Source organism: Bufo gargarizans, chromosome 3, assembly GCF_014858855.1.
Source record: "Bufo gargarizans isolate SCDJY-AF-19 chromosome 3, ASM1485885v1, whole genome shotgun sequence".
In the NCBI taxonomy this organism is placed as follows: Eukaryota; Metazoa; Chordata; class Amphibia; order Anura; family Bufonidae; genus Bufo; species Bufo gargarizans.
This window is the reverse complement of record NC_058082.1, coordinates 625,602,633-625,626,602: the sequence shown is the minus strand read 5'-3', so window position 1 is coordinate 625,626,602 and position 23,970 is coordinate 625,602,633. Positions and strand designations below refer to the sequence as shown.

At 43.4% G+C, this 23,970-nt stretch overlaps 1 protein-coding gene across 2 annotated transcripts in view; it reads right to left on the bottom strand.

Annotated features, from left to right (window-relative positions):
- The window catches only part of SHROOM2 (shroom family member 2), a 181,228-nt gene that overhangs the window by 39,271 nt on the left and 117,987 nt on the right, over positions 1 to 23,970 (bottom strand). For both annotated transcript variants that reach the window (XM_044284564.1, XM_044284563.1), the window contains exon 5: positions 16,574 to 16,662. In XM_044284564.1, coding sequence (XP_044140499.1) covers positions 16,574 to 16,662 — 89 coding nt within the window. The remainder of the gene's footprint in view (positions 1 to 16,573; positions 16,663 to 23,970) is intronic.

Genomic DNA, 23,970 nt, shown 5'->3' with positions numbered 1-23,970 from the left:
TCCACCTTGCTGGCACCGCTAAATACCTTCGAGTCCAGCCCTTGGCACCAGTTACCTGTGCGGTTTAGTCACATTATAGAGGCTATGTAACACATACACTTACTTATCTGTCTTCTTCTGAATTTAGGACGATATCTGCCCAGGGTTTCTGGGGAATGAGCGGTGGCCTCTGCATCTCATTTACTAGAAGACTACCCATGGGTCTCTAGAACAGCTGCCTCCTCACTGTCGCTCCCTGCAAGCGCCGTCAACTTTAACCCTGTTGACAGAAGGTTTTAGCTGCACACTGTGCCACTTCATCAGTACACTGTAACGCCGACCGCCCACATGAGCTGCCATGCGACTGATCGGATTCTGCACAGGAAACTTACATTCCCTGGGATCTCCTCAGAACAGTAACAGAATGATTGGTTACAGAGCAGGAAAGCCAAAATCTGCAACTATTAGAAGTGCAGCTGCTACAAAGCTACTCATATCACACATACTAGGCTCATCATCGCCCCAGCTTGACATGGCTGCTTACAGAGAACAATAGACTACAGGCAACTGCACATCAAAAAGATATGAGAGACCCTTAGGAGGACCTGTCACCTCTCCTGACATACCCGTCATAGTAACTGCTTGCATTCCCATGTAATAATTCTGGAGCATCTGTTCTAAAACATTATACTGTACCATTCCTCATTTATAAGTAAGTTGCCAGGAATCTGCAAGAAAGGTCCAGATGGGTGTTACCAGTTGATGGTGGTCTGACACTGTGCAGGGACAGACTCCAAACTGTTAATACCCAGATGGACCTTTAATGCAGACAGCTGGCAAGTCATTCTTAATCTTCTAGTAGGCACAACAGAGAAACAACTCAACAGAGTCATAAAATTAGATGGTACTGAATAGTTTTAGCATGGGGAATGCAAGTAGTTGATAAAACAGACATGTCAGGAGAGGTGATCAGTTCCCTTTAAAGAGGTTGTCTTGGCATATGGACATCATAGAGGAAGGTTTTCCGCCCAGGAATAACTTCTGTGAACCAGAATGGACAGACGGTCTATATGAGGGGTTCATTGTTCTGGTCGATTGGAGCCATCCTTGTATTATTAGGTCAATCATTCATTGCCGCCGCCACGTAACATCCCCGTGGGTGATGCAGCTGATCTCCAAGAAGGCAGCATGGGTGGGTCAGCCAATAGCAGGCCGCGACGGGGACGAGCCTCCCTAGCATCGTGGTTGACAAAATTGGCTGCGGCTCCCCCGTATGTTTTGTTCCACACGACGGGGAGACGGTGGCCGTGCGGGGATTAGGAGTGACGCGGATGCTGGTGGATGTATAACCTATATGAGGTGCACGGGCATTGGGGGGGTCATTATAGGGGTTGAATTTCCCCTTTAACTTTAGTGAAATCACTAGAAATTAATCAGAGATCTGGGGAGCGTTTGATTAATGCAGACTGGGAAACCTGGTAGGACAGGGGGCCTATGGGGCCCGGAGACCTCTGTGTATGACCCAGATCAATCCTTTCCTTCTTGAGTCAGATATATAATGTTCTTCTCCTGCTGCCTCCAAGCAGTTAAACCATATTTTCAGGCATTAGATGCGGACACCTTCCCTGTAAATACCAAAGGAGCAGGTTTTACCTCTAACCTAGAGCAGAATTACATTTAAAAAAGTGATGATCTGACGTGTGCTCTACTTTTATATCATTTAATAGTTCAACATGATATACCTTTTGCCCTTAGAGAAGCACCTCCATCATCATTTTTATTCTCTGGCATGCAATGTAAACTGTAGGAAATCTTTTTATCAGTGGCTTTAGCTATCCCCTCCCTTCTGATCCTATACAGAATCATTGTTGGCCTGCAGCAGAAGATGCTTAGACGCCACGATCTGCTCCCGGCAAACGATTTAGGTGACCGCACCGAGGGGAAGGGAGCAGGGAGGCTACTGAGCATGTCAGTCCACCAATGAATGCAGGTGGACCAGAAGGATGAACAGCAGGGGGCGCTACCAGAGAGCTACATGTAATGTACATTAAAAAAAACCCTTACAATATTTTTCTTGCATGTACAGGTCCTTCTAAAAAAATTAGCATATTGTGATAAAGTTCATTATTTTCTGTAATGTACTGATAAACATTAGACTTTCATATATTTTAGATTCATTACACAAAACTGAAGTAGTTCAAGCCTTTTATTGTTTTAATATTGATGATTTTGGCATACAGCTCATGAAAACCCAAAATTCCTATCTAAAAAAATTAGCATATCATGAAAAGGTTCTCTAAACGAGCTATTAACCTAATCATCTGAATCAACTAATTAACTCTAAACACCTGCAAAAAATTCCTGAGGCTTTTAAAAACTCCCAGCCTGGTTCATTACTCAAAACCGCAATCATGGGTAAGACCTGACTGCTGTCCATAAGGCCATCATTGACACTCTCAAGCAAGAGGGTAAGACACAGAAAGAAATTTCTGAACGAATAGGCTGTTCCCAGAGTGCTGTATCAAGGCACCTCAGTGGGAAGTCTGTGGGAAGGAAAAAAGTGTGGCAGAAAACGCTGCACAACGAGAAGAGGTGACCGGACCCTGAGGAAGATTGTGGAGAAGGACCGATTCCAGACCTTGGGGGACCTGCGGAAGCAGTGGACCGAGTCTGGAGTAGAAACATCCAGAGCCACCGTGTACAGGCGTGTGCAGGAAATGGGCTACAGGTGCCGCATTCCCCAGGTCAAGCCACTTTTGAACCAGAAACAGCGGCAGAAGCGCCTGACCTGGGCTACAGAGAAGCAGCACTGGACTGTTGCTCAGTGGTCCAAAGTACTTTTTTCAGATAAAAGCAAATTTTGCATGTCATTCAGAAATCAAGGTGCCAGAGTCTGGAGGAAGACTGGGGAGAGGGAAATGCTAAAATGCCTGAAGTCCAGTGTCAAGTACCCACAGTCAGTGATGGTCTGGGGTGCCATGTCAGCTGCTGGTGTTGGTCCACTGTGTTTTATCAAGGGCAGGGTCAATGCAGCTAGCTATCAGGAGATTTTGGAGCACTTCATGCTTCCATCTGCTGAAAAGCTTTATGGAGATGAAGAATTCATTTTTCAGCACGACCTGGCACCTGCTCACAGTGCCAAAACCACTGGTAAATGGTTTACTGACCATGATATTACTGTGCTCAATTGGCCTGCCAACTCTCCTGACCTGAACCCCATAGAGAATCTGTGGGATATTGGGAAGAGAAAGTTGAGAGATGCAAGACCCAACACTCTGGATGAGCTTAAGGCCGCTATCGAAGCATCCTGGGCCTCCAATACACCTCAGCAGTGCCACAGGCCGATTGCCTCCATGCCACGCCGCATTGAAGCAGTCATTTCTGCAAAAGGATTCCCAACCAAGTATTGAGTGCATAACTGAACATAATTATTTGAAGGTTGACTTTTTTTTGTATTAAAAACACTTTTCTTTTATTGGTCGGATGAAATATGCTAATTTTTTGAGAATTTGGGGTTTTCATGAGCTGTATGCCAAAATCATCAATATTAAAACAATAAAAGGCTTGAACTACTTCAGTTGTGTGTAATGAATCTAAAATATATGAAAGTCTAATGTTTATCAGTACATTACAGAAAATAATGAACTTTATCACAATATGCTAATTTTTTTAGAAGGACCTGTATATTGCAATATCTTTCATTTCAAATGCTCTATTCATTGCATAGTAATACTTTCATGGGATAAGCTTTTAAGGATTTTTTGGCGAGAAAGCTAATGAATTTCAGAAACTCTCAAAGTTGATTTTTAGCTTGCCGTTTTAAGTACCTTATTTCATTCTGTTCCATTTGTAATCAATTTCCACTATAATGACTGCAGTCCAGTGAAACTTCATAAAACCACATTCAGCGCCGTCATTTACAGCGCGATTCACAACATGATTACTGCAGGAGAATACAGTTTGGCCACATTTTACCAGATATTAGTCATCTTTCCTGTCTCCACACGACAAATTAATTTTTCCTACTTTAAATCCATATACTGCAACTCAGCCCCATACACTTGTATGAGAATGTGCCAGGGTCTGGTCAGATGGGCAGAGAATGGGCATAAATGAGTCACTCATTCCAGGGATCGGTGGTTGGCCCAGTGGTTGATCCTGATAGATCTTTAGATTAGAGCATAGCCTAGTGACATGCTATAACTTCATATTGTTGGAACAGGCCTTTAAGGGTACTTTAATACTTGCGGCAGGCAGTTCCGTTGCAGGAACTGACTGCTGGATCCGGATTCAGATCCGTCTGACAAATGCATTGAAATACCGGATCCGTCTCTCCGGATCCGGTATTTATTTTTTGGGCATTTTTAAAGGTCTGCGCTTGCGTTCCGTTTTGCCGGAACACTTAATACTAATATATTCCGGCAAGTGTTTAGTTTTCTCTCCGGCCCAAAATCCTAAAGCATGCTGCGGTATTTTCTCTGGCCAAAAAGCGTAAGAGGGACTGAACTGATGTATACTAAACGGAATGCTCTCCATTCAAAATGCATTAGGATAAAACTGATCCGTTTTTTTTCCGGTATTAAGCCCCTAGGATGGAACTCAATACTGGAAAAGAAAAACGCTAGTGTGAAAGTACCCTAACAGAATGAAGTTATTGTTGAAGTAATGGCACATGTAGATGGAGCAGGACTGTATGAAAATGAATTTACAGCCTCGTTCACATGAACATATTTTTTGTCGGCGTCTGATCTCCATTTATTAAGGATCGCATGGGGAACCATTCATTTCTATTGAGCAGCATCCGTGTGGCCATGCCACAAATTACAGAAAATGTACTGTAGGCGTTTTGATAATGGGGCCTGCGAAAAGTGATAAATGACCAGGGAACCAGTATTTTCTTGATATCCATCATCAGCAACTCAAGTATGCTTTAGGGGTCATTATTTCAGAAGGCTTAAAGGTAGGCAGACAATGTCATAGAGCAGCAGGAAATGCTAGCAGAATGCTTGGGTGTATAGGGAAAGGCATTACCAGTAGAAAGAGGGAGGTGCTCATGCCGCTCTACAGAGCACTAGTGACACCTCATTTGGAGTATTGTGCTCAGTACTGGAGACCATATCTCCAGAAGGATATTGATACTTTGGAGAGAGTTCAGAGAAGAGCTACTAAACTGGCACATGGATTGCAGGATAAAACTTACCAGGAAAGATTAAAGGACCTTAACATGTATAGCTTGGAAGAAAGACGAGACAGAGGGGATATGATAGAAACTTTTAAATACATAAAAAGAATCAACAAGGTAAAAGAGGAGAGAATATTTAAATGAAGCAAAACTGCTACAAGAGGACATAGTTTTAAATTAGTGGGGCAAAGGTTTAAAAGTAATATCAGGAAGTATTACTTTACTGAGAGAGTAGTGGATGCATGGAATAGCCTTCCTGCAGAAGTGGTAGCTGCAAATACAGTGGAGGAGTTTAAGCATGCATGGGATAGGCATAAGGCCATCCTTCATATAAGATAGGGCCAGGGACTATTCATAGTACTTCGTATATTGGGCGGACTAGATGGGCCAAATGGTTCTTATCTGCCGACACATTCTATGTTTCTATCTTTTTTAGATACAGTAATCAATTTCCAGTATATAAACTGGCTATAGCCATGTTTATGTTTTAGTTACTTGATCAATTAACTTGTATTATCCATTTTTCTTTTGAAAGCAACTTATTGAGGCTCATTCCCCTCGCTTTAGAAAACCATGAAACGACTTCCTGGCGTGCCTATGATACACAGCAGCCAATCTGAAGAGGCAGAGCAGCAGTCTGGACCAGTGATGAGGCAGGGGGTGGGTCTCAGACTACCTAAGAGTCCCTGTATGCACTGTAGAATTAGTAGTCACAGCTCTACCAAAAGGCTGCCAAAAAGAAAGTGCTGAGGACTACAAATAACTGGTATGCTTCTCGTATAGGTACTACCTTACATATCACTTTTGAGTTCATGAGTGGACAGTTACTTCAAGCCTGAAAGAATATTCACTAAATTAGATTTTTGTAAAGTTCATTTTTTTCTTTTTTTGGTTTCAGACATTGTCATTTTTTTAAAACCTGGAAGGAATGGACAATGTCAGCATAAATTACACATGTTATATATTATACACCTCCCTAACCAACAAAAAAGAATAATAAAAAGCTGAGTCATTAGACTTAAAAGTATGTTCACGTCTCGGCATTCACAGTGTTCACAAATAATCTGCAACCAGATGTTGTTTTGTCTAAGATCTCAAACCACAAGAAGGTCGAGCTGCACTACATCCCACCTTCCTGGTACAAGGGTCTTCTCAGAGGGATAAGCATTTATCCTGTAGCCAAGTACACAATTGTTAAAGGGTACCTCCCAGTTACATTACCAATCACATCTATGGTGTGAACTGCTCATAAAACCAAGAAGACGTGAGACTGACAATTATGTGTTCCATGCTCTTGTAGTCACTGAGGGAACCTCAATTGATTGGACCTTGTTGAAGATAATTGGATCCCCAGAGCAAGGCTCCCATGTGGTCTCGGCTTCCATATTTCGTTTGGATGCCTTGCTCTGTAGCTCCAACTGTAAACAATACAATAGAGCTTTGTAATAAAGGCTCCGGGACAAGAGGTATAACCAACAACAGAGATATATTACACTCATATGCATCTTGGTAAGTTTTTGACCAGACCTCTGAAAACAGGAGGGACCACATATTGTGCCTGATGTTAGTGGATGCCATTGATCAGCACTTAAAAGGGGTGTTCCTGGATATTTAATTGATGGCCTATCCTCAGGAAAGGCCATCAATATTTGATTTGGAGGTTTGATACCCCGTACTTGTTGCCAATCAGCTGTTCCCGAGTGGCTCCAGTTCCGGAAACAAGCATTAGACCTACGTAGCTCTGTCCATTGTGTAGTGGATGGAGCTGGTTACTGCAGCATATCTACCATGGAAGCGAATGCTACTGGTCAGCAGAGCTAGACCACCTTGTATTAACCCTTGCTAAAAGTGCAGCAATCACCTCCACTGTATGGGGATGAGCCTTGGCTACTGCTGTTGGAATAGCACAATCCGCTACCCAGAAACCATTATTTAATGTCCTGCACGAAAAAAGATCATTTCACCTGATGAATAAGTGTTTTGCTTGTTTATTTGGATAATTGGCAGCACATTTACAAGGGTCAATTATTGGGAACGAGCGTTCACAGTAATGTTCATTCCCGATAATCGTCCCGAAAACTGGGCAGTGTAAACCTGCTGTAACACTTCAATGAGAAACAGCCCTCCCTCCTACCTCTGCTGAAGGCATCTCACCCAACTAATCAGTACCCTGCACTTTACTAATGAGGGGCAAGAATCCCAAAACTGTGCTGTCTACAGATGGGTGTCCCAGGTAAGAGTTAAATTGCACAAAAGTGCATAAAATAGACAAATTATGAACTACTGTCCTCCTTGTCCGTACACTGTAACAGGCAGTGACCATATGACTTATGCACACGTCCATTTTATCCACTTGATACCACCACTGCTCGTTTCTGTGCAGGTGCTGACCTATAGCTCACCTGGGGCATGAACAGATACAGGCATCTTAAGCTCCTGGAGAGAAATGGAAAAGTTGGCACAACCGTAATTCTGAAGAATATCTAAGAAACCGTACACTATATTTCCTATTGTCTTATTGGGAGCTTCTGACCGATTTGCTGGATATCCCACAAATTAATTTTACCCGCACTTTTGTGATCTTCTGGTTTACTCACGCAAATTTTTTGAACCTAGAGGTGCTTCTACAGCCATAGGAGTATGTGAACATGTACGGACAGCTTGAACAGGCATTAAATATTTCATACAAGACCTGTCAAGCTGAAGGCAATTTGGATTGTCAAATAAAGTGAATAAAATGTAAAATAAAAAGAACCACCAACACAAAAGTGACTGCTTGGGTACGTGTAGAGGTTGTGTATTTCCTGGCATCCTTCCACAATTTCCCAACAGGTTAAACAAGTTTCAGAGATCGTTAAATGCATCTACAAATCCAGGTCACAGCTCACAAAAACCATCTCAAGACCATTTCCAGAAAGCTGTGGAGACCAGAACATTTTGCCTGACATTTTATTATTCCCAAACCATCAGCACACCTATTTTCATTTCAGCGTAGCTTCCCTCACTGCTAAACCTTTTTCCCGTTACTCTGCAGCCTATCGACCTGTGCAGGTAAGAAAAGGATTGTCTAATTTATATCAATGAGTAAAAATCCCATCACATACTGTAAGAGTAAAGACTAGACACATTTATTCGACAACAGAGATTAAAACTTAAAGACCATGGATACCTTTGGGGCCAATTTTTTATTATTGCATTTTACTATGTTTGGGCTAAAAATCATTTTTGATCTTTAACTAAAAATATTAAGTTTTTCTTCCACAGCTTTCAGTTTCAGTGTATTTCCAGATTACTGCATTCTGCTTTACAGTGAATCCATCAGGCAGGGAGCTGCTCTGATTGCCCTTATCTCTGAGCTATTGACAGCTTATAAACACTCATTATGGCTGAGTTCCTATCAAACTGATAATCTAGTTATAATGAATGTTTATGAGCTGGAAAGTACAGATAAGGGCTGCAGAGCAACAAAACTGTGGAGCTCTCTGACAGATTCACAGACTGTCTGCAGATGTACTGAAAGTGAAAGCTGTAAAGGAAAAAAAAAAAGTGGAAAATATGTAATTGAGGCCTCATGCACACGACTATTGTGTGTTTTGCTGTCCGCAAATCATGGATCCGCAAAACACGGATGGCATCCGTGTGCATTCCGCAATTTGCGGAACGGCATGGACAGCCATTAATATAACTACCGGACAAGAATAGGACAGGTTATATTTTTTGGGCGGACTAAGGAATGGAGCAACGGATGCGGACAACACACGGAGTGCTGTCCGCATCTTGTGCGGCCCTATTGAAGTGAATGGGTCCGCATCTGAGCCGCCAAAACTGCGGCTCGGATACGGACCAAAACAACGGCCGTGTGCATGAGGCCAAAGACTAATTTTGGGAAAAAATGATTTTTCAAAATGCAATGATAAACAGTCTGTAGCCTTTGAAGACTCCTAAAATGCACATGGCTAGAGAATACAAAGATCACATAAATGCTTGTAGGGACAGTTTAGAGATAGGGTGATAAGTCCACATGATGGATGCTACATCACCAATATAAAACTTCACGTGACCCTTGCCCAGTGAAAAATGGGAATAGAATCATAATGGGAACTGTATTACAGAATTCTCTGGGGGAAAAAAATTATGATCTAAGTGCACCGATACATTTCTTTAACAACCTGCACATGCATGGTTTTCCTACGGGCTAATGACTGTTGTAAATTAAAATGGGCACTGTTCATACTCGCTCATATGCTAGGACGAGCTGTGTGCTGCTCGAGACATGTATGTCCCCAGTTAATTTAATTTACGGCAATCATTAGCACATAGGAAAAGTTAGGCCTTGTTCACGTGTTTTTTTTCCAACATGAAAAAGACATCGGTGACGTGTGAATTCACTTTTTTTTTTTCACTTACTTATATTGACATTTCTCTGGTTTGTTATGGCGGATATATTTGCAAAATGGACAACAAGAAGTTCTGGCATACTGGTGGTCACTTTTAATAAAGGTATTCTCTCATACATGGCACTTTGCTATGATTGCTAGGGATCCAACTGCTGTGACCCCTACTGATCACTAGAATGAAGTGGCAGCAGTGGTAGGAAGGCTCTGTGCCAGCTCATGTGCTGTTGGCTCCGCTCTGCTTTTTCTGGGCAAATGGGTATGTGTTTATAGTCTACAGGTATATGGGTGACTTAAAGGGATTCTGTCACCTCTCATAACACAAATTCAGATTTTAAACCAGTCATGCTGCACAGATTACCTTGAATCGGCTTTGCTGTTCTATACTGTAATCCGTCCAGTAGTTTTGCTGAAAAACGACTGCATGCGCCGAGCCCAGTGACGTCACTGGGCTCGGCGCATGCAGTCGTTTTTCAGCAAAACTACTGGACGGATTACAGTATAGAACAGCAAAGCCGATTCAAGGTAATCTGTGGCAGTCACACAATTGAAATCCAATCACTAAATTCTTATCTGCCCAACATCTGCTCTCAGGGAAGAAATGTGATGTCCCCATACATATTTGAGGGTCCCACGACAATAAACTAATTTATATGGCCAACTTAACTTCAGTAAATCAAAGGGGTTGTGAAAGAATGACCAGACCTCTAAAGGATTACTTACCTGCTTCCCATCCCCGGCTTCCCGCTCCTTCAAGCCTACGATGCTCCACTGGGCTTCCTTGATGTCAACATCTGGTATGACATTGCCGCAGAAAATCACTGTGACCACAAATATTAGCGGAAGGGGATCGAGTCTCCGCTGCGGGTCAGTGATTGGCTGCGGTGATGTCAAACCGGATGTTGAGATCAAGGGAGCCCAGTGGAGCATCATAGGCCTGGAGGAGAAGGAGAGGGGAGCCGACGCCTGGAAGCAGGTAAGTAAGCTTTCCTTTACAGGTTAGGCCAAATGTAGGATTGGAGGGGTGGGGGAAATTTAGCAGAGCTCTTTTTTCCTGGAACAGATTTCCACTATAAGCTCTTCTCACATATAAGGAGATCAGTTTGAGTCGATTTCCCCACTACACCAAATATTTTCAAGAAAGGGACTGAATCCTGTCATACATTATTATACAACTAGTAGAACTGTACTTAACCATAAAAATAAATGTAAAAAAATCATCATTCCCTTGAATTTACTTTACACTGCATTTCTAAAGACCAAACTTATATGTCTTACTGGATTAATCTTATGCTGATGAACACTTGGAGTCGTAAGGCATTGACATAGCTCTGTCTGCTGAAAGGATTGCAAACCCCTAGGTTTAATTAAAACACTAAAAGTTAAAATAGCAAAATAAATCTGACCGTGCACATTGGTATGCTAAAAGAAAACATGTGGCCTGGGTATAAAAAGCACACACATTCTAAGACAGTGATAGTGAACCTTTTAGAGACAGAGTGCCCAATCTGCAACCCAAAACCCACCTATTTATCGCAAAGTGCCAACACGGCAATGTAACCTGAATACCAATACAGTATGTCTTCCATGTACTTTATCATTTAGCTATAATAGCCTGCCTACATTCAGTGCACTGCCTGCGCTGACGAATGGCAGCAAAAGTCTAAGGCATATTGGTTCATTGACTTTTTCCAGGGTGTGGGTGCTCACAGAGAGGGCTCTGAGTGCCGCCTCTGGCACCCGTGCCATAGGTTCTCCACCACTGGTCTAAGATGGTTGCTGCTCTGCCAATCCAAACACGACCCCTCTTATTTCAGCCCTCACGTCACTGCAGAGGACACTGGACATGATTCACTCCTACACACAATGGCTTGTAACATAGGCACTAATGATATTCCGGGGCTAATTTCATACATCGCAGTGGTCTCTCTGGGACCGAAACTATGCATTAACTCCCTGAGGCTTTTACTACAGAGGCAGCATTTTGTAAGGATAGCCTGCAATCCAGAGTCACTCAAGCGGTTTCATGCCTGCACGTTTTTTACTGAGCACTTTGGTCTATCTGTCTATGGTTTTTGGGTGTTGACGTGGTGGTTTTCCCCACAAGGATTTCAATGGATGCAATATAACCCATGGCTGGTTGGGTTAGCAGCAATCCATTCTGGTTCATAAAGAGGTCGCGGGCAGGGACTCCTCAGTATGACATCCATATGCTGTAAAAGAGAACATGTATGGAGTTTGTCCTGATGAAACAATCCCTTTAAAGCGGACCTACCCTTTAAGATGACATATCAGAATAAGCTGTTGTGTATATAGAACATTGAAATTGGAACACAAAGAAATTATGGAAATCAATGGATTGACAGGCATGTTAATGATATGCAAATGATAAAAAATGGAAACAAAATATTCAAAACATCTTGATTTATTCAGTATCTAGTATGAGCTCCACACATATTCATGTCCGAGGAATGTTCTGCCACATTAAATTCATGTGATATCGCTAATCATTAAGATCTGCTGCTGGCAGCGCCTTTTGTAATTGCCGACCAATGATGTCCCAGATGTGCTCAATGGAAGACACGTCCAGAGTTGCTGCCGGCCATGGTAGCACCTTGAGGTCATGCAGGCTGCTCACATTAGTGCCAGTAACTTGCTGTGCACCATTATAGCCTTTGAGAGCAGTGGTGTTCGGGCAATGGAACACCTGTAGCTAAACATTTGGGGGGTCATTTATTAAAACCGGAGTTTTAGACGCCGGTCTTAAAGGTCTTGTCACCCCCATTGTGCAATTTTCAGTAGCCGACATTAGCTATTTGCTAATGTCAGCTGAGTGCAATCATACATGTCCTACTTTTGTCTGTGGCTTATTTCTTGTAAAAATCATACTTTTATCATATGCAAATTTCTTGACTACCAGCAAGTTGGGCGTGTACTTGCTGGTAGCCGCCACATCTGCCGCTTCTAGACACGCCCTATCTCCTCTTGATAGACAGGACCAGCAAGCGCTCTGCTCCTCCCGCTGCTGCTGAATTCCCGCGCCTGCGCCGTAACGTTCCTCGATCGGCGCAGGCGTCCTGAGTGAAGGACGCGCGCTTGCAGGCTCCTTCCTCAGTGCGCCTGCGCCGATTACGTCACACTACACCCGGAAGAGAAGACTGCCGATTATCGCTGATGCCGGCAGTCTTCTCTTCCGGGTGTAGTGCGACGTAATCGGCGCAGGCGCACTGAGGAAGGAGCTGGCAAACACACGTCCTTCACTCAGTATCGATCGAGGAACGTTACGGCGCAGGCGCGGGAATTCAGCATCAGACGGGGCCACCGGGAGGAGGAGAGCGCTTGCTGGCCCTGTCTATCAAGAGGAGATGGGGCATATCTAGAAGCGGCAGATGCGGCGGCTACCAGCAAGTACACGCCCAACTTGCTGGTAGTGAAGAAATTTGCATATGATAAAAGTATGATTTTTACAAGAAATAAGCCACAGACAAAGGTAGGACATGTATGATTGCACTCAGCTGACATTAGCAAATATCTAATGTCGGCTAATGAAAATTGTGCAATGGGGGGGTGACAGAAGCCCTTTAATGACCCTTATATTTGGCGGGGGATCCATGCTAGTCTAAGGCCTCTTTCACACGAGCAAGTTTTCTGCACAGGTGCAATGCATGAAGTGAACACATAGCACCCGACCTGAATCCTGACCCAATCATTTCAATGGGTCTGTGCACACAATCGTTTTTCTGTGTTGCGCGAGAATCGCAGCATGTTCTACATTCTGCGTTTTTCACGCAGCCCTGGCCCCAAAAAAGTGAATGGGGCTTCAGTGAAAAACGCATTGTAAGGGCTCGTTCACACGACCGTTGCCCCTCCATGCCCGTGCTGTGGACCGCAAACTGCGGTCCCAATGCACGGCCACTGACCGTGGGCGAGCAGCATGTGGATTGCAGACCCATTCGCTTGAATGGGTCCGCGTTCAGTCTGTTCCGCAAAAAGATAGAGAAAGTTCTATCTTTTTGCAGTACGGGGGCACGGAATGGAACCCCAGGAAGCACTTCGTAGTGCTTCCGTTCCTCTGGATTTTCAGACCCATTCAAGTGAATGGGTACACATCTGTGATGCGTAATGCACTCGGCCGGTGCCCCGTGTATTGCGGACCCAGGTGCATGGGTCTGGATTCATCTGCGGAATCCACACAGATGTTGCCCGTGCATTGCAAATTGTGGTCCCCAATGCACGGAACGGCAGAGCAACGGCCGCGTGCATGAGTCCCAAAGGTCATGGTGTGAACGACTGAACGGAGATTGTAAAAGAAACGCTTTTGCCACTTCTGCCAATAGACGCACACTAGGGTCACTAGACCGGATACTGCGGGGGCCCCAGAAAAGTACAATGGGATTGTAGCATTGCAGTACATATGCAGAATTCATACACAGGGTGCAAGTCATTGTATGACTTAGTTTCCCTCTTCCGTTCAACCATCAAAATCAGATTGTCCTACCTGCATCCTCCTTCCCACACTACATACACTACGTACGGCCGGTATAGCTTATGCCTCTCATCAATGCGCTATACAGAAAAGACATTACCATAGAAATTGCTTCTTTCACGCGCAGCAATGATCTCGCAGGACTGCATCCGATCCCAGTTTCCGTACGCTCGGCAGAATACATCTGCACTACTGTACATTGACAGAATATTTTGCTGAAGTCATCTGGAGGGCAGCATCAGGAATGTGAAGCCTCCATAGCTCAGAAGGGTCATCATCACACAAGGTGAACAGCACATTGCCTAATACAGCTAAATCCTACCAATCCGGCATCGACCGCTCCAGAGGTCCTGCTGATCTGGCACCTGACAGCCCCGTGTTGGGATTTACTTCATAGTCCAACACAAGGCTCTCCTGAGGGGTATATGTGAGTATATATGTATGCATCCCATTTCTAGTAATCCGTCATCTCAGTAGTCCTGGCTCTTACATTGCTGCTTTGGCAGCCATACACGTCATACGTCCACAGATCACAAGGCGGCTCTGTGTGCATCACATATAATGAAAATGAAGGGGGTCACAGTAACGTGAGGGTTGCACTTCTATTTGCTGCCATGCACGTAGCGATCTGTAATTTCTCACCGTGTAACGTGCGCCACAGTTAAAGGTGTTGTGTAACCTTAGCCTAAAGAAGACTATTTTTGTAAATCCTTGTATTTCTCATAAAATAAAATCTTTCCTTTAAATTTTGCCCTGTGCTATTCCTCTGCTATTCCTCCTAAAAATCAATTCCCTACATAGTCTACTGCTTTCCAATCAGTGCTGATCATGTCAGATCCCTTTGACAAGGGGGGGGGGGGGGGTCATCTGATTTAAAGGGTCACTGAGTTTTCAGAAAACCTTTGATGTGTCATAGAGACATATCAAAAGTTTGGATTGGTGGCAGTCTGACGGCTGAGACCCCAAACGATCACTAGAACAAGGAAAGAAAAGCACTTGCATATGGCACTCTCTCCTCGCTACAGCAGAAGGCAGCAAGATGGAGTCAACAGAAACTCTATGAGCCTGTCTTGCTTCTGTCTTCTGCAGAGAGTGCACCCTGCGAGCACTTCTCTCTTCTTATTCTAGGTATCGGTGGAGGTCTCAGCACCCAGACCCCCAACAAGCAAAATCGTTCATGTGTCACCATGACAAACCAAAAGTTTTACAACGCTTTCATAATACATTTCCAGGAGGAATAACAGAGGACTGTAGTTATAGGTAATACTGAAGTATCGTTATCTTAATGGGGAATACGAAAGTGGAATAAATGTCAGAAGTGTCCTTGTTGTGGTGGCAGCACAGTGGCTCAGTGATTAGCACTCGTACCTTGCAGCACTGGGGTACGAATCCGACTGAGGACAACCTGGGCATGGAGTTTGTATGTTCTCCCGTGTTTGCGTGGGTTTCCTCCCACACTCCAAAGACATACTGATAGGGGACTTAGGCCTCCTGCACACGAACTGTGTGCTGCCTGTTGCCGTATCGCGGACCGCATTTGCAGATCCGCAAATACACAGGCACCGTTCTGTGGGCACTCCGCATCACGGATGCGGACCCATTCACTTCAATGGGTCCGCAAATCCGGAACGGTGCGTGACGGAAGCACAGAACGTAACCCACGGAAGCAGTACGGAGTGCTTCCGTGAGGTTTTGTCCCATACTTCCATTCCGCAAAAAGATAGAACATGTCCTATCTTTTTGTGGAACGGGCTGATCGCAGAGCCATTAAAGTGAATAGGTCCCCGATCCGCTGCCCCGTGGTCGGTGTTCGTGCATTACAGCCTTAGATTGTGAGCTCGACTGGAGACAACCAGCAATCACAATGCCTAAACCTCTACAGAATATGTCAGCGCTATATAGTATATACATACAGACACACTACATCCTCAGGGCTGACAACACACACACTGCTATGTACTAACCCATTCCTTTGACGCAGAAGACCGCATTCCACCCTAATAAATTCATGCCATTTCCATTCAGGGCAGAGGTGGCAGAGTCTTTCTCTGGGAGGATTCCGCGCATCAGACAACCCCGGGCATGCTTATTTTGGGCAGTGATTTATGCCTCCTACACTGATCTAGAAATGAAATGGAGGCACGCAGAATACATCCATACATGCTGCAGAAATGGGGGTTCTGTTCAGAACAAGGGCCGATTGTGCGAGACACAGGATGTTCTCCGAAAGGAATTCAGTGTACGATTCAGTATATGGGATAAAATACCCTGCCATAATATACCTATCAGCAGGCACACAGACGGACGAGAGGCTATCACGTCTCATGCCTGCTGCTGGAAATATACAAAGTGTGCCCTATAGGAAATACATGGGAAATGTCAGAAATAGCTATCCTCTAATACAGCGCTAATGTGGAGATTGCGAGACGTGCAACAAAGCCCAGTCCTGACACATCATTTCCCCATAATACTGGGGGAAGGCACAGGTTTGCAGATGAGTGGCATGGCTGGCAGCAGCAGCAGGCACCTTACCTTACGGACGAGTCCTCTCTGCTGCAGTCCTCTCTCTCAGCATTCTCCCTCTCGGTGGCCGCCTGCTTCGTTGACTCTACGACGGCTCCCTGCAGAAAGGATTTCAAAGCGCAGTCAGACACCCAGTCATCAAGTTTCAGGAGGGAGAAGATGTGTTATTATGGAAGCCTGTGTCTGTGGGTTTGGTCTGCTCGGGAGCGCATGAAGCCAATAGTGTGCCGTCTTATCATGCTGGCTGGGAGCGTAGCAGTGAACCACATGACTCTCCCTGAACAGATCTGCTGTGCCATTATTCATTGTGCGCTTATCTCGAAGGAACGTGTAAACAGCACAAGACGTAGCGCCAAGAGACCTTCAGGCACTTGCAGTCACTTGTTTCTAAAAGTATTGCACAAAAGGAGAAGCCCTACAGAGGAGGGAGGGTATCCACCGCATCCTTCTCAGTATTAGGCTACATACACACGACCGTATGTGTTTTGCGGTACGCAAATTGCGGATCCGCAAAAAAAAACAAAAAAAACTGACGACATTCCGTATGGCATCCGTCTTGTTTTTTTTTGCGGATCCATTGTAATAATGCCTATCCTTGTCTGCTAACTAGAAAAAAATAGGACATGCACTATTTTTTTTGCGGGGCAATGGAACGCACATACTGATGCAGACAGCACACGGTGCGCTGTCCGCGTTTTTTGCGGACCCATTGAAATGAATGGGTCCGCATCCTATCCGCAAAAAAAACGGAACGGACGCGGAAACAAAACGTTCGTGTGCATGTAGCCTTAGGAACGGATTTTTTGTCTATGTTCGTTCCGTTTTTTGTTTTTTTTGCAGCCCGTATGTGGAACCAATCATTTCAAATTGCAACAATGCCTATCCTAGTCCGCAAAACGGACAAGAATAGGACACTTCCTATCTTTTTTGCGGAACGACCATGCGGACATACGGAATTTTTCAGACTCATTGAAGTGAATGGTTCTGCATAGGGGGCCGCAAATAAATAAATAAAAATAAAACGGAACAGACACTGAAAAAAAAAAAATGCTTGTGTGCATAAGCCCTAAATCTCATAAAAAAATTCTACTGGTGCCTGGCAGCATCTACTGCCCGGGATGCCCAGACAGAAAGATGGCAGCAATGGCCCAGTGCTAGGGTTGCGGCCATGCAGCAATTTTTCGGCAGATGAAAACTGGTTCCGTAAATGTGACTGCGGTTGTTTCTGCACCATGCACGTGTGAACGAACGAGACAGTCGTTTTCTGAAACACATCTGCAGCATGTGAATTTACCCTAACCCCTTAAAGGGCTTGTGTCATCTAAGACATTGGTGGCATATCCTGTCAGATAGGCGAGGGGTCCCCACATGTGCGGCGTGCTGGAAATAGCCAGCGCGCAGCTATTTTTGGAACTAACGTAGAAGTGAGTGGAGAGTTGCCGCGCTTGCGCAGTGTGCTCTTGTTCACTTCAGGGGACCCACACCTATATGACATTAGCGGCATATAGCCCCTGTGATAAATCCGGGCAGGTCTAGACAACCAGCTATAGCAGTGATGGCTAACCTCCAGCACTCCAGCTGTGGGGAAACTACGACTCCCAGCATGCTCCATTCATTTCTATGGAGTTCTGAGAATAGCCAAGCAAGTGGGAGTCGTAGTTTTACCGCAGCTGGAGTGTCGGAGGTTAGCCATCACAGATCTATAGAATTAGTGAATCCGAGTCATTATTTGTAGGGAGGAATGGAAAAAAAATGTTATTCCACCATTGCTTTTTGGGTTTTGTTTCTATGACATTCACTTTGAGATGAAAATGACATGTTAGGCTAGGCTCACAGTTGAGATTTAAAGGGGTTGTCTCACTTCAGCAAATGGCACTTAACATATAGACAAAGTTTATACAAGGCACTTACTTATGTATTGTGATTGTCCATATTGCCTCCTGCTGGCTGGATCCACTTTTACATCACGTTATACACTGCTTGTTTCCAGGGGTTACGACCAGCGGTGGACGTGCTTGCATAATATAGGAAAAAGCACCGGCCTCTCTGGTGGCCGGGACCACGTGTGCACGTATAGGCACAAATGTGCAGCAGCTTCAGTCCTGGCCACCTGGTATCTGCACTGAAGGTTGTAACCATGGAAACGAGCAGTGTATAACGTGATGGGAAAAAGAATCCAACCAGAAAAGGAAGCAATATGGACAATCACAATACATTAGTAAGTGCCTTGTATTAACTTTGTCTACATGATAACTGCCATTTTTCTGTTTCATTTTAGAAGCAGGACAATAAAAATAATGTTAGTGTCATTTTTGTCAAAAGACTGAAAAAAGCAGTGCCTAACGAATCCCTTGGAATATGATGGGGCCAGTCAGATTTCAGTCAGGGAGGCCAGCATTTTATTGGACACAACAGCGCAGCATGCTGCATCATTCTGTCTGGTACTATTAACAGTAACTGCGGACAGAGGTGAGATATTAACCCTTTCGTGACCAGGACCAAAAAAGGCCTGAATGTCCAGGCAACTTTTTGTGATTCGGTGCACGTGGTGGTTTAGTGACCATAGCTTTTTTTATTCGTTTGACTACCAAAATAATTTTCGCAATTTATTTTACTTGACACTTAGGACTTTATTTATTTATTTTTTTAGGTTTAATTTGGAGGAAAACTGCTAATTACTATTAAAAGGTAATTTTTTAAATTATATATTTTTATTTCTTAAATATTAAAACTGACAAAAATGAATTATTGCAATGGGTTCCCTATTTTGTGACGATTATTTTCATATATAACATGTATAGGTTTGAGAGAATGGGACGACTATGGTGACGGTTTCAGTTTTTAACTGCATTATTATTTTTTTACTTATATTTTAATTTCTTTTTGGCACATAATTTGTCCACCAGGAGGTCATTAAAAGACCTCTGGAGAACACAGATTTTATTTATTTTTACTTTTTATTCACTGTTTCCACTGTAACTGGGGCATCCACAGGAGCCATTCATTTCAATGGGGCCACAAAAGATGCGGACAGCATACCATGTTCTGTCCACATCCGTTGCTCCATTCCATGGCCCCGCAAAAAGGATAGAACATGTTCTACTCTTCACCGTTTTACGGACAAGAATAGGCATTTCTATAGTGGGCTGCCCGTTCCGTAAATTGAGGAACACACAAAGGCGGCATCTGTGGTTTGTGGATCCGCAATTTGCAGACCGCAAAACACGGCGCGGTTGTGTGAATGAGCCCCAAGAGGTATTGTTTGCCTTACCTACCTCAAACAGGTTTGTTCCTTTCTCTAGATTAAGCATTCACAACTTGTGGCCCACAATGCCATTCTGTGAGGCTCCCACCCATCAGGACACAAACATGCTTTGCCCATGTTCTGTACCTTCAAAAAGAAATGTCTGTCTGCTGATAGCTGCATTTTATTGGTGGCACCGATAAGGTGGCACTGTGGGGCACTGGGAGGCTGGCACTCTAGGGCTAGATCAGTGCTATATGAGACTAAACAGAACAATCCAGACAAAACATTTTTCGTCTACCACCATGTTCACACAAGTATAATAGGGCCACATTTTGCTTTTGTATTTTGGATGTGTGACCTGGCCCAACTGAGGTTTTCACTGAGCTGAGCTCACACCATCCTTAAAGGGGTTGTCTCATCTCACCAAACAGCATTTATTGTGTAGAAGAAGTTTCTAATGTATTGTTATCATCCATATTAATTCCTTTGCTGGCTGGATTTATTTGTTCATCACATTATACATTAAACGTTTCAATGGTTACGACCACTCTGCAATCCATCAGTGGTGGTCGTACTTGCACACTATAGGAAAAAATGCTGGCCTCTCTTTTGATCGCGATCATCGGAGCTCACATAGGCTAGTGCTTTTTCCTATGGTGTGCAAGCACGACCACCGCTGCTGGATTGCAGGGTGGTCGTAACCATGGAAACGAGCAATGTATAATGTGATGAAAAAATGATTCCAGCTAGCAAAGGAAGCAATATGGATAATCATAATACATTAGTAAGTGGCTTGTATTAACAACTTCTACATAATAAATGCTATTTGCTGAAGGGAGATAACCCATTTTATTCAATTCTACTGATCTGTGGGGACATCAGACATTTTGGGCATTTACTCTCAATATACCATAAATGTCTCAGAAGTTAAAAACCCTTGTATGTTTTATTGTGGTCATAATCTGGCAATGTGAAAAATGAAAGGCTGAATTTGATTGGTTGGGATGGGCAACTAAGCCAGTTTGCCTTTTAACCAGTGTTAATAAATCTCCCCCACCATTCTTTGTAATAAAGGAGCCTGTTGGTATTTCATGGTGCCCGTTGTTTACAGTGACAGTTCCCCTGTAATACTCAATGTTACTCATGCTTACAGAAATGTCATTGATTTTCAATGTCAATCCACGAACAGAAAAATAAAGACAAAAAAAAAAAAAAAAAACTCACAAGGAATAAAACCATGAATCGATCTTTGACAAGGGTTCCTTGGGAGCTCAGTTTCTGTGGCTCAGGGGTGTGCCCTCTAGGACTAAACAACCTAATAGATGTGGGTAATAGTGGTTTAGGTGTTGCCTTTGTACTTACGTTGTGGTTTGAATTCTCATGAACTGTATGGACTGTCAATTATCTGACTGCTAGGTGTCCCATGTACTGTCAAATTGTGCATCACCTCATTATCAATCTACATTGGAATATCGATAAAGTAGTGGCTGATTCCACACCTTGTCCAAAAGGAAACGGGAACTAATATCCTAAGTCATGTTGCAAGCCCTGTTAAAGGGGTTTTCCAGTTACACAAAAAATGAACACCAGCATCGAACCTTACTGCATTATATAAATCTGATGATGAAGTTCAGAATGCATTTGACTCCACCAGCGTAACTTCGATCTGTAATCCGCACCCTGGGCCAGATTTATCATGACTGACAGCTCACTCCACTTTCACATATGGCTAAAGTCAGTTTTAGCTAAGTCAGATTTATGATCGGCCCTTTAAGACTGTAATAAATGTGGTTTGACGGTAGCAGTTTATCCGTCAGTAAGCAGCTTTACAAAAGTCGCACATCTTTACGAAAAAGTTGCAAGTTTTTATGAAAAAGTCGCATGTTCTATTAAAAAGTCTTATAAGATAAGCATGGTCCTCACTGGAGTGAAATTGCGACTTTTTTGCAACTTTTTAAATAGTCCCAATAGTAAATCTGTCTAGAGATTAATTTACATAAGAAAACACGCCCACTTTCAGAATACTGGCAAGCATAGTGCAGAGCAGAAAAAAGTCGCAAATTTGTGCGCAGTTTTAGCGTTTGGGACTTTTTCACTCCATTATTCTGACCTGAGCTAATGATAAATCTGGCCCCCTGTGTTTACATCCCAGTGCAAAACTCATGGGAAGTGTCCGTAGCATCAGGTCTCTGCCTCTTCTTCCCCTCCAAACGGGAACATTGCAGTGGATACTAATGAAGCTGTGTTCGATATTGGTTGGGGCAGGGACCTTCTTCCAGCACATAGACTTTTAGTAATAACTTAACAGGTCTTCATCAGGATTTGAACTCCAGATCTTTTGCATGGCAGGCAGAAGAGTTACCATTACACTACAGACCTGCTCTGTTAGAAGCGCTGAATTTTCTGTGCTTTAAAAGCTATTTTGTTTCATAGGCATAGCACTAAATAAATAGTTTATTACTGAAACGAGGGGAAAAAACGATGCCATTTACCAATCACCATAAATCATTTATTTACTATATTTGACAGAATATTGTGATTACAGGGATACCAAATACGGTTTTGTGATAGTTCATACTAAGTATGTTATATATACTTTAATGCTTCTCCCTTCTTAGGGAGAACCATTGCAGGACATTTTACCATAAAAAAGCTGGAAAGTAAAAACACAGCTCTACCACAACTTTAATAGGTATCAGTGAGATTTGAATCCCAGACCTTCTGTACAGTACACAGCTCCCTTACCCACAACTCTATAGAAAAGCTCTGCTGTACAGATGGGATTTTTATGCCTTATAGTACAGTACAGTTTTTTTTATTATTAACTATCACAAAACAGTATTTGCTATCACTGTAATCATAATAGCCTATACAATATAAGAAATTGAGAAAGCTCGTTGGAAGAATGAGTGAAACATTTTCAAGAAATCTACAGTAAGTCCAGTTGCCTTGATTTATTCTTTACAGATATACCATGACCTGGATAAATGAGAACCTTCACAGACACATACAATATAATGAACAAATTACTTATGGTGATTGGTAAACAGCGTAATTAAAAATAAGGGGGGGGCACACAGTTTGGACTGATGCACATGACTGTTGTTCCGCAAATTGAGGATCCGCCAAAAAACTGATACCAGCTGTGTGCATTCCGCATTTTGCAGAACAGAACAGTCGGCCCATAATACAACAGTCTTATCCTTGTATATAATGCGGAACATAATAGGACAAGTTTTATTTTTTGGAGGAATGGACATACGGAATGCACACGGAGTCATTCCCGATTGTTCGGCATATGTGCCAAAAAATAAAATAAAAAACTGAACAGACAAAGAATAAATTCGTTTGTATGAGCCTTTCGCCTGTATGGAGCCTGCTTGAAGCCTGACTTGATAAACCCCGCCCTAATAGACAGCAAGATTGCTGATATCACGTCTAAGGGTCCATTCACACGTCCGTAACTTGTTTTGCGGATCAACGAATCCGCAAAACACGGACACAGCAATGTGTGTTCCGCATTTTGTGGACCGCACATCGCCGGCACTAATAGAATATGCCTATTCTTGTCCGCATTGCGGACAAGAATAGGACATGTTCTATTTCTTTCAGGAACAGAAATGCGGAGCCGGAATTACGGAAGTGTGAATGGGGCCTAAAGGGAAGGGTCCAGGAGAATGAGCAGAACACAGCCCTGAGAGGCTACACCTCAGATGCTGAGGTGATGTCATAGGGGTAGGGAACTAAAACAGTTGAAATGTCATGAGACTATGATGGAGTGCAGGAAAACGAAGCATTACAGATAAACTATCAAGTAAGTGTTGTTTCCAGGTAATTGATGCTTAAAATTGCAAAACCGGAATCCACCGTCTGACAATGACTAAAGGGTAGCTACCTCCACTAGGTGACAGTACAGAGACCGCTTTCTTGCTATCCTTTTTCCCATGGATCACTGCTCTAAGACTCCCTATGTCCGTTCTGGTGGTCTACAGAAGGAGAAACTGCACCCAGAGATGTACTATGATTAGGTAGGTGGAAATTGACATAATGTAAAACATTTTACATATCATATTACATACATATATTACCATTCTTCTCATCTTTTGTCATAACCCTATGCTGAGCTGTTCCTCTGTAACACCTCTTAGATTTTATGAAT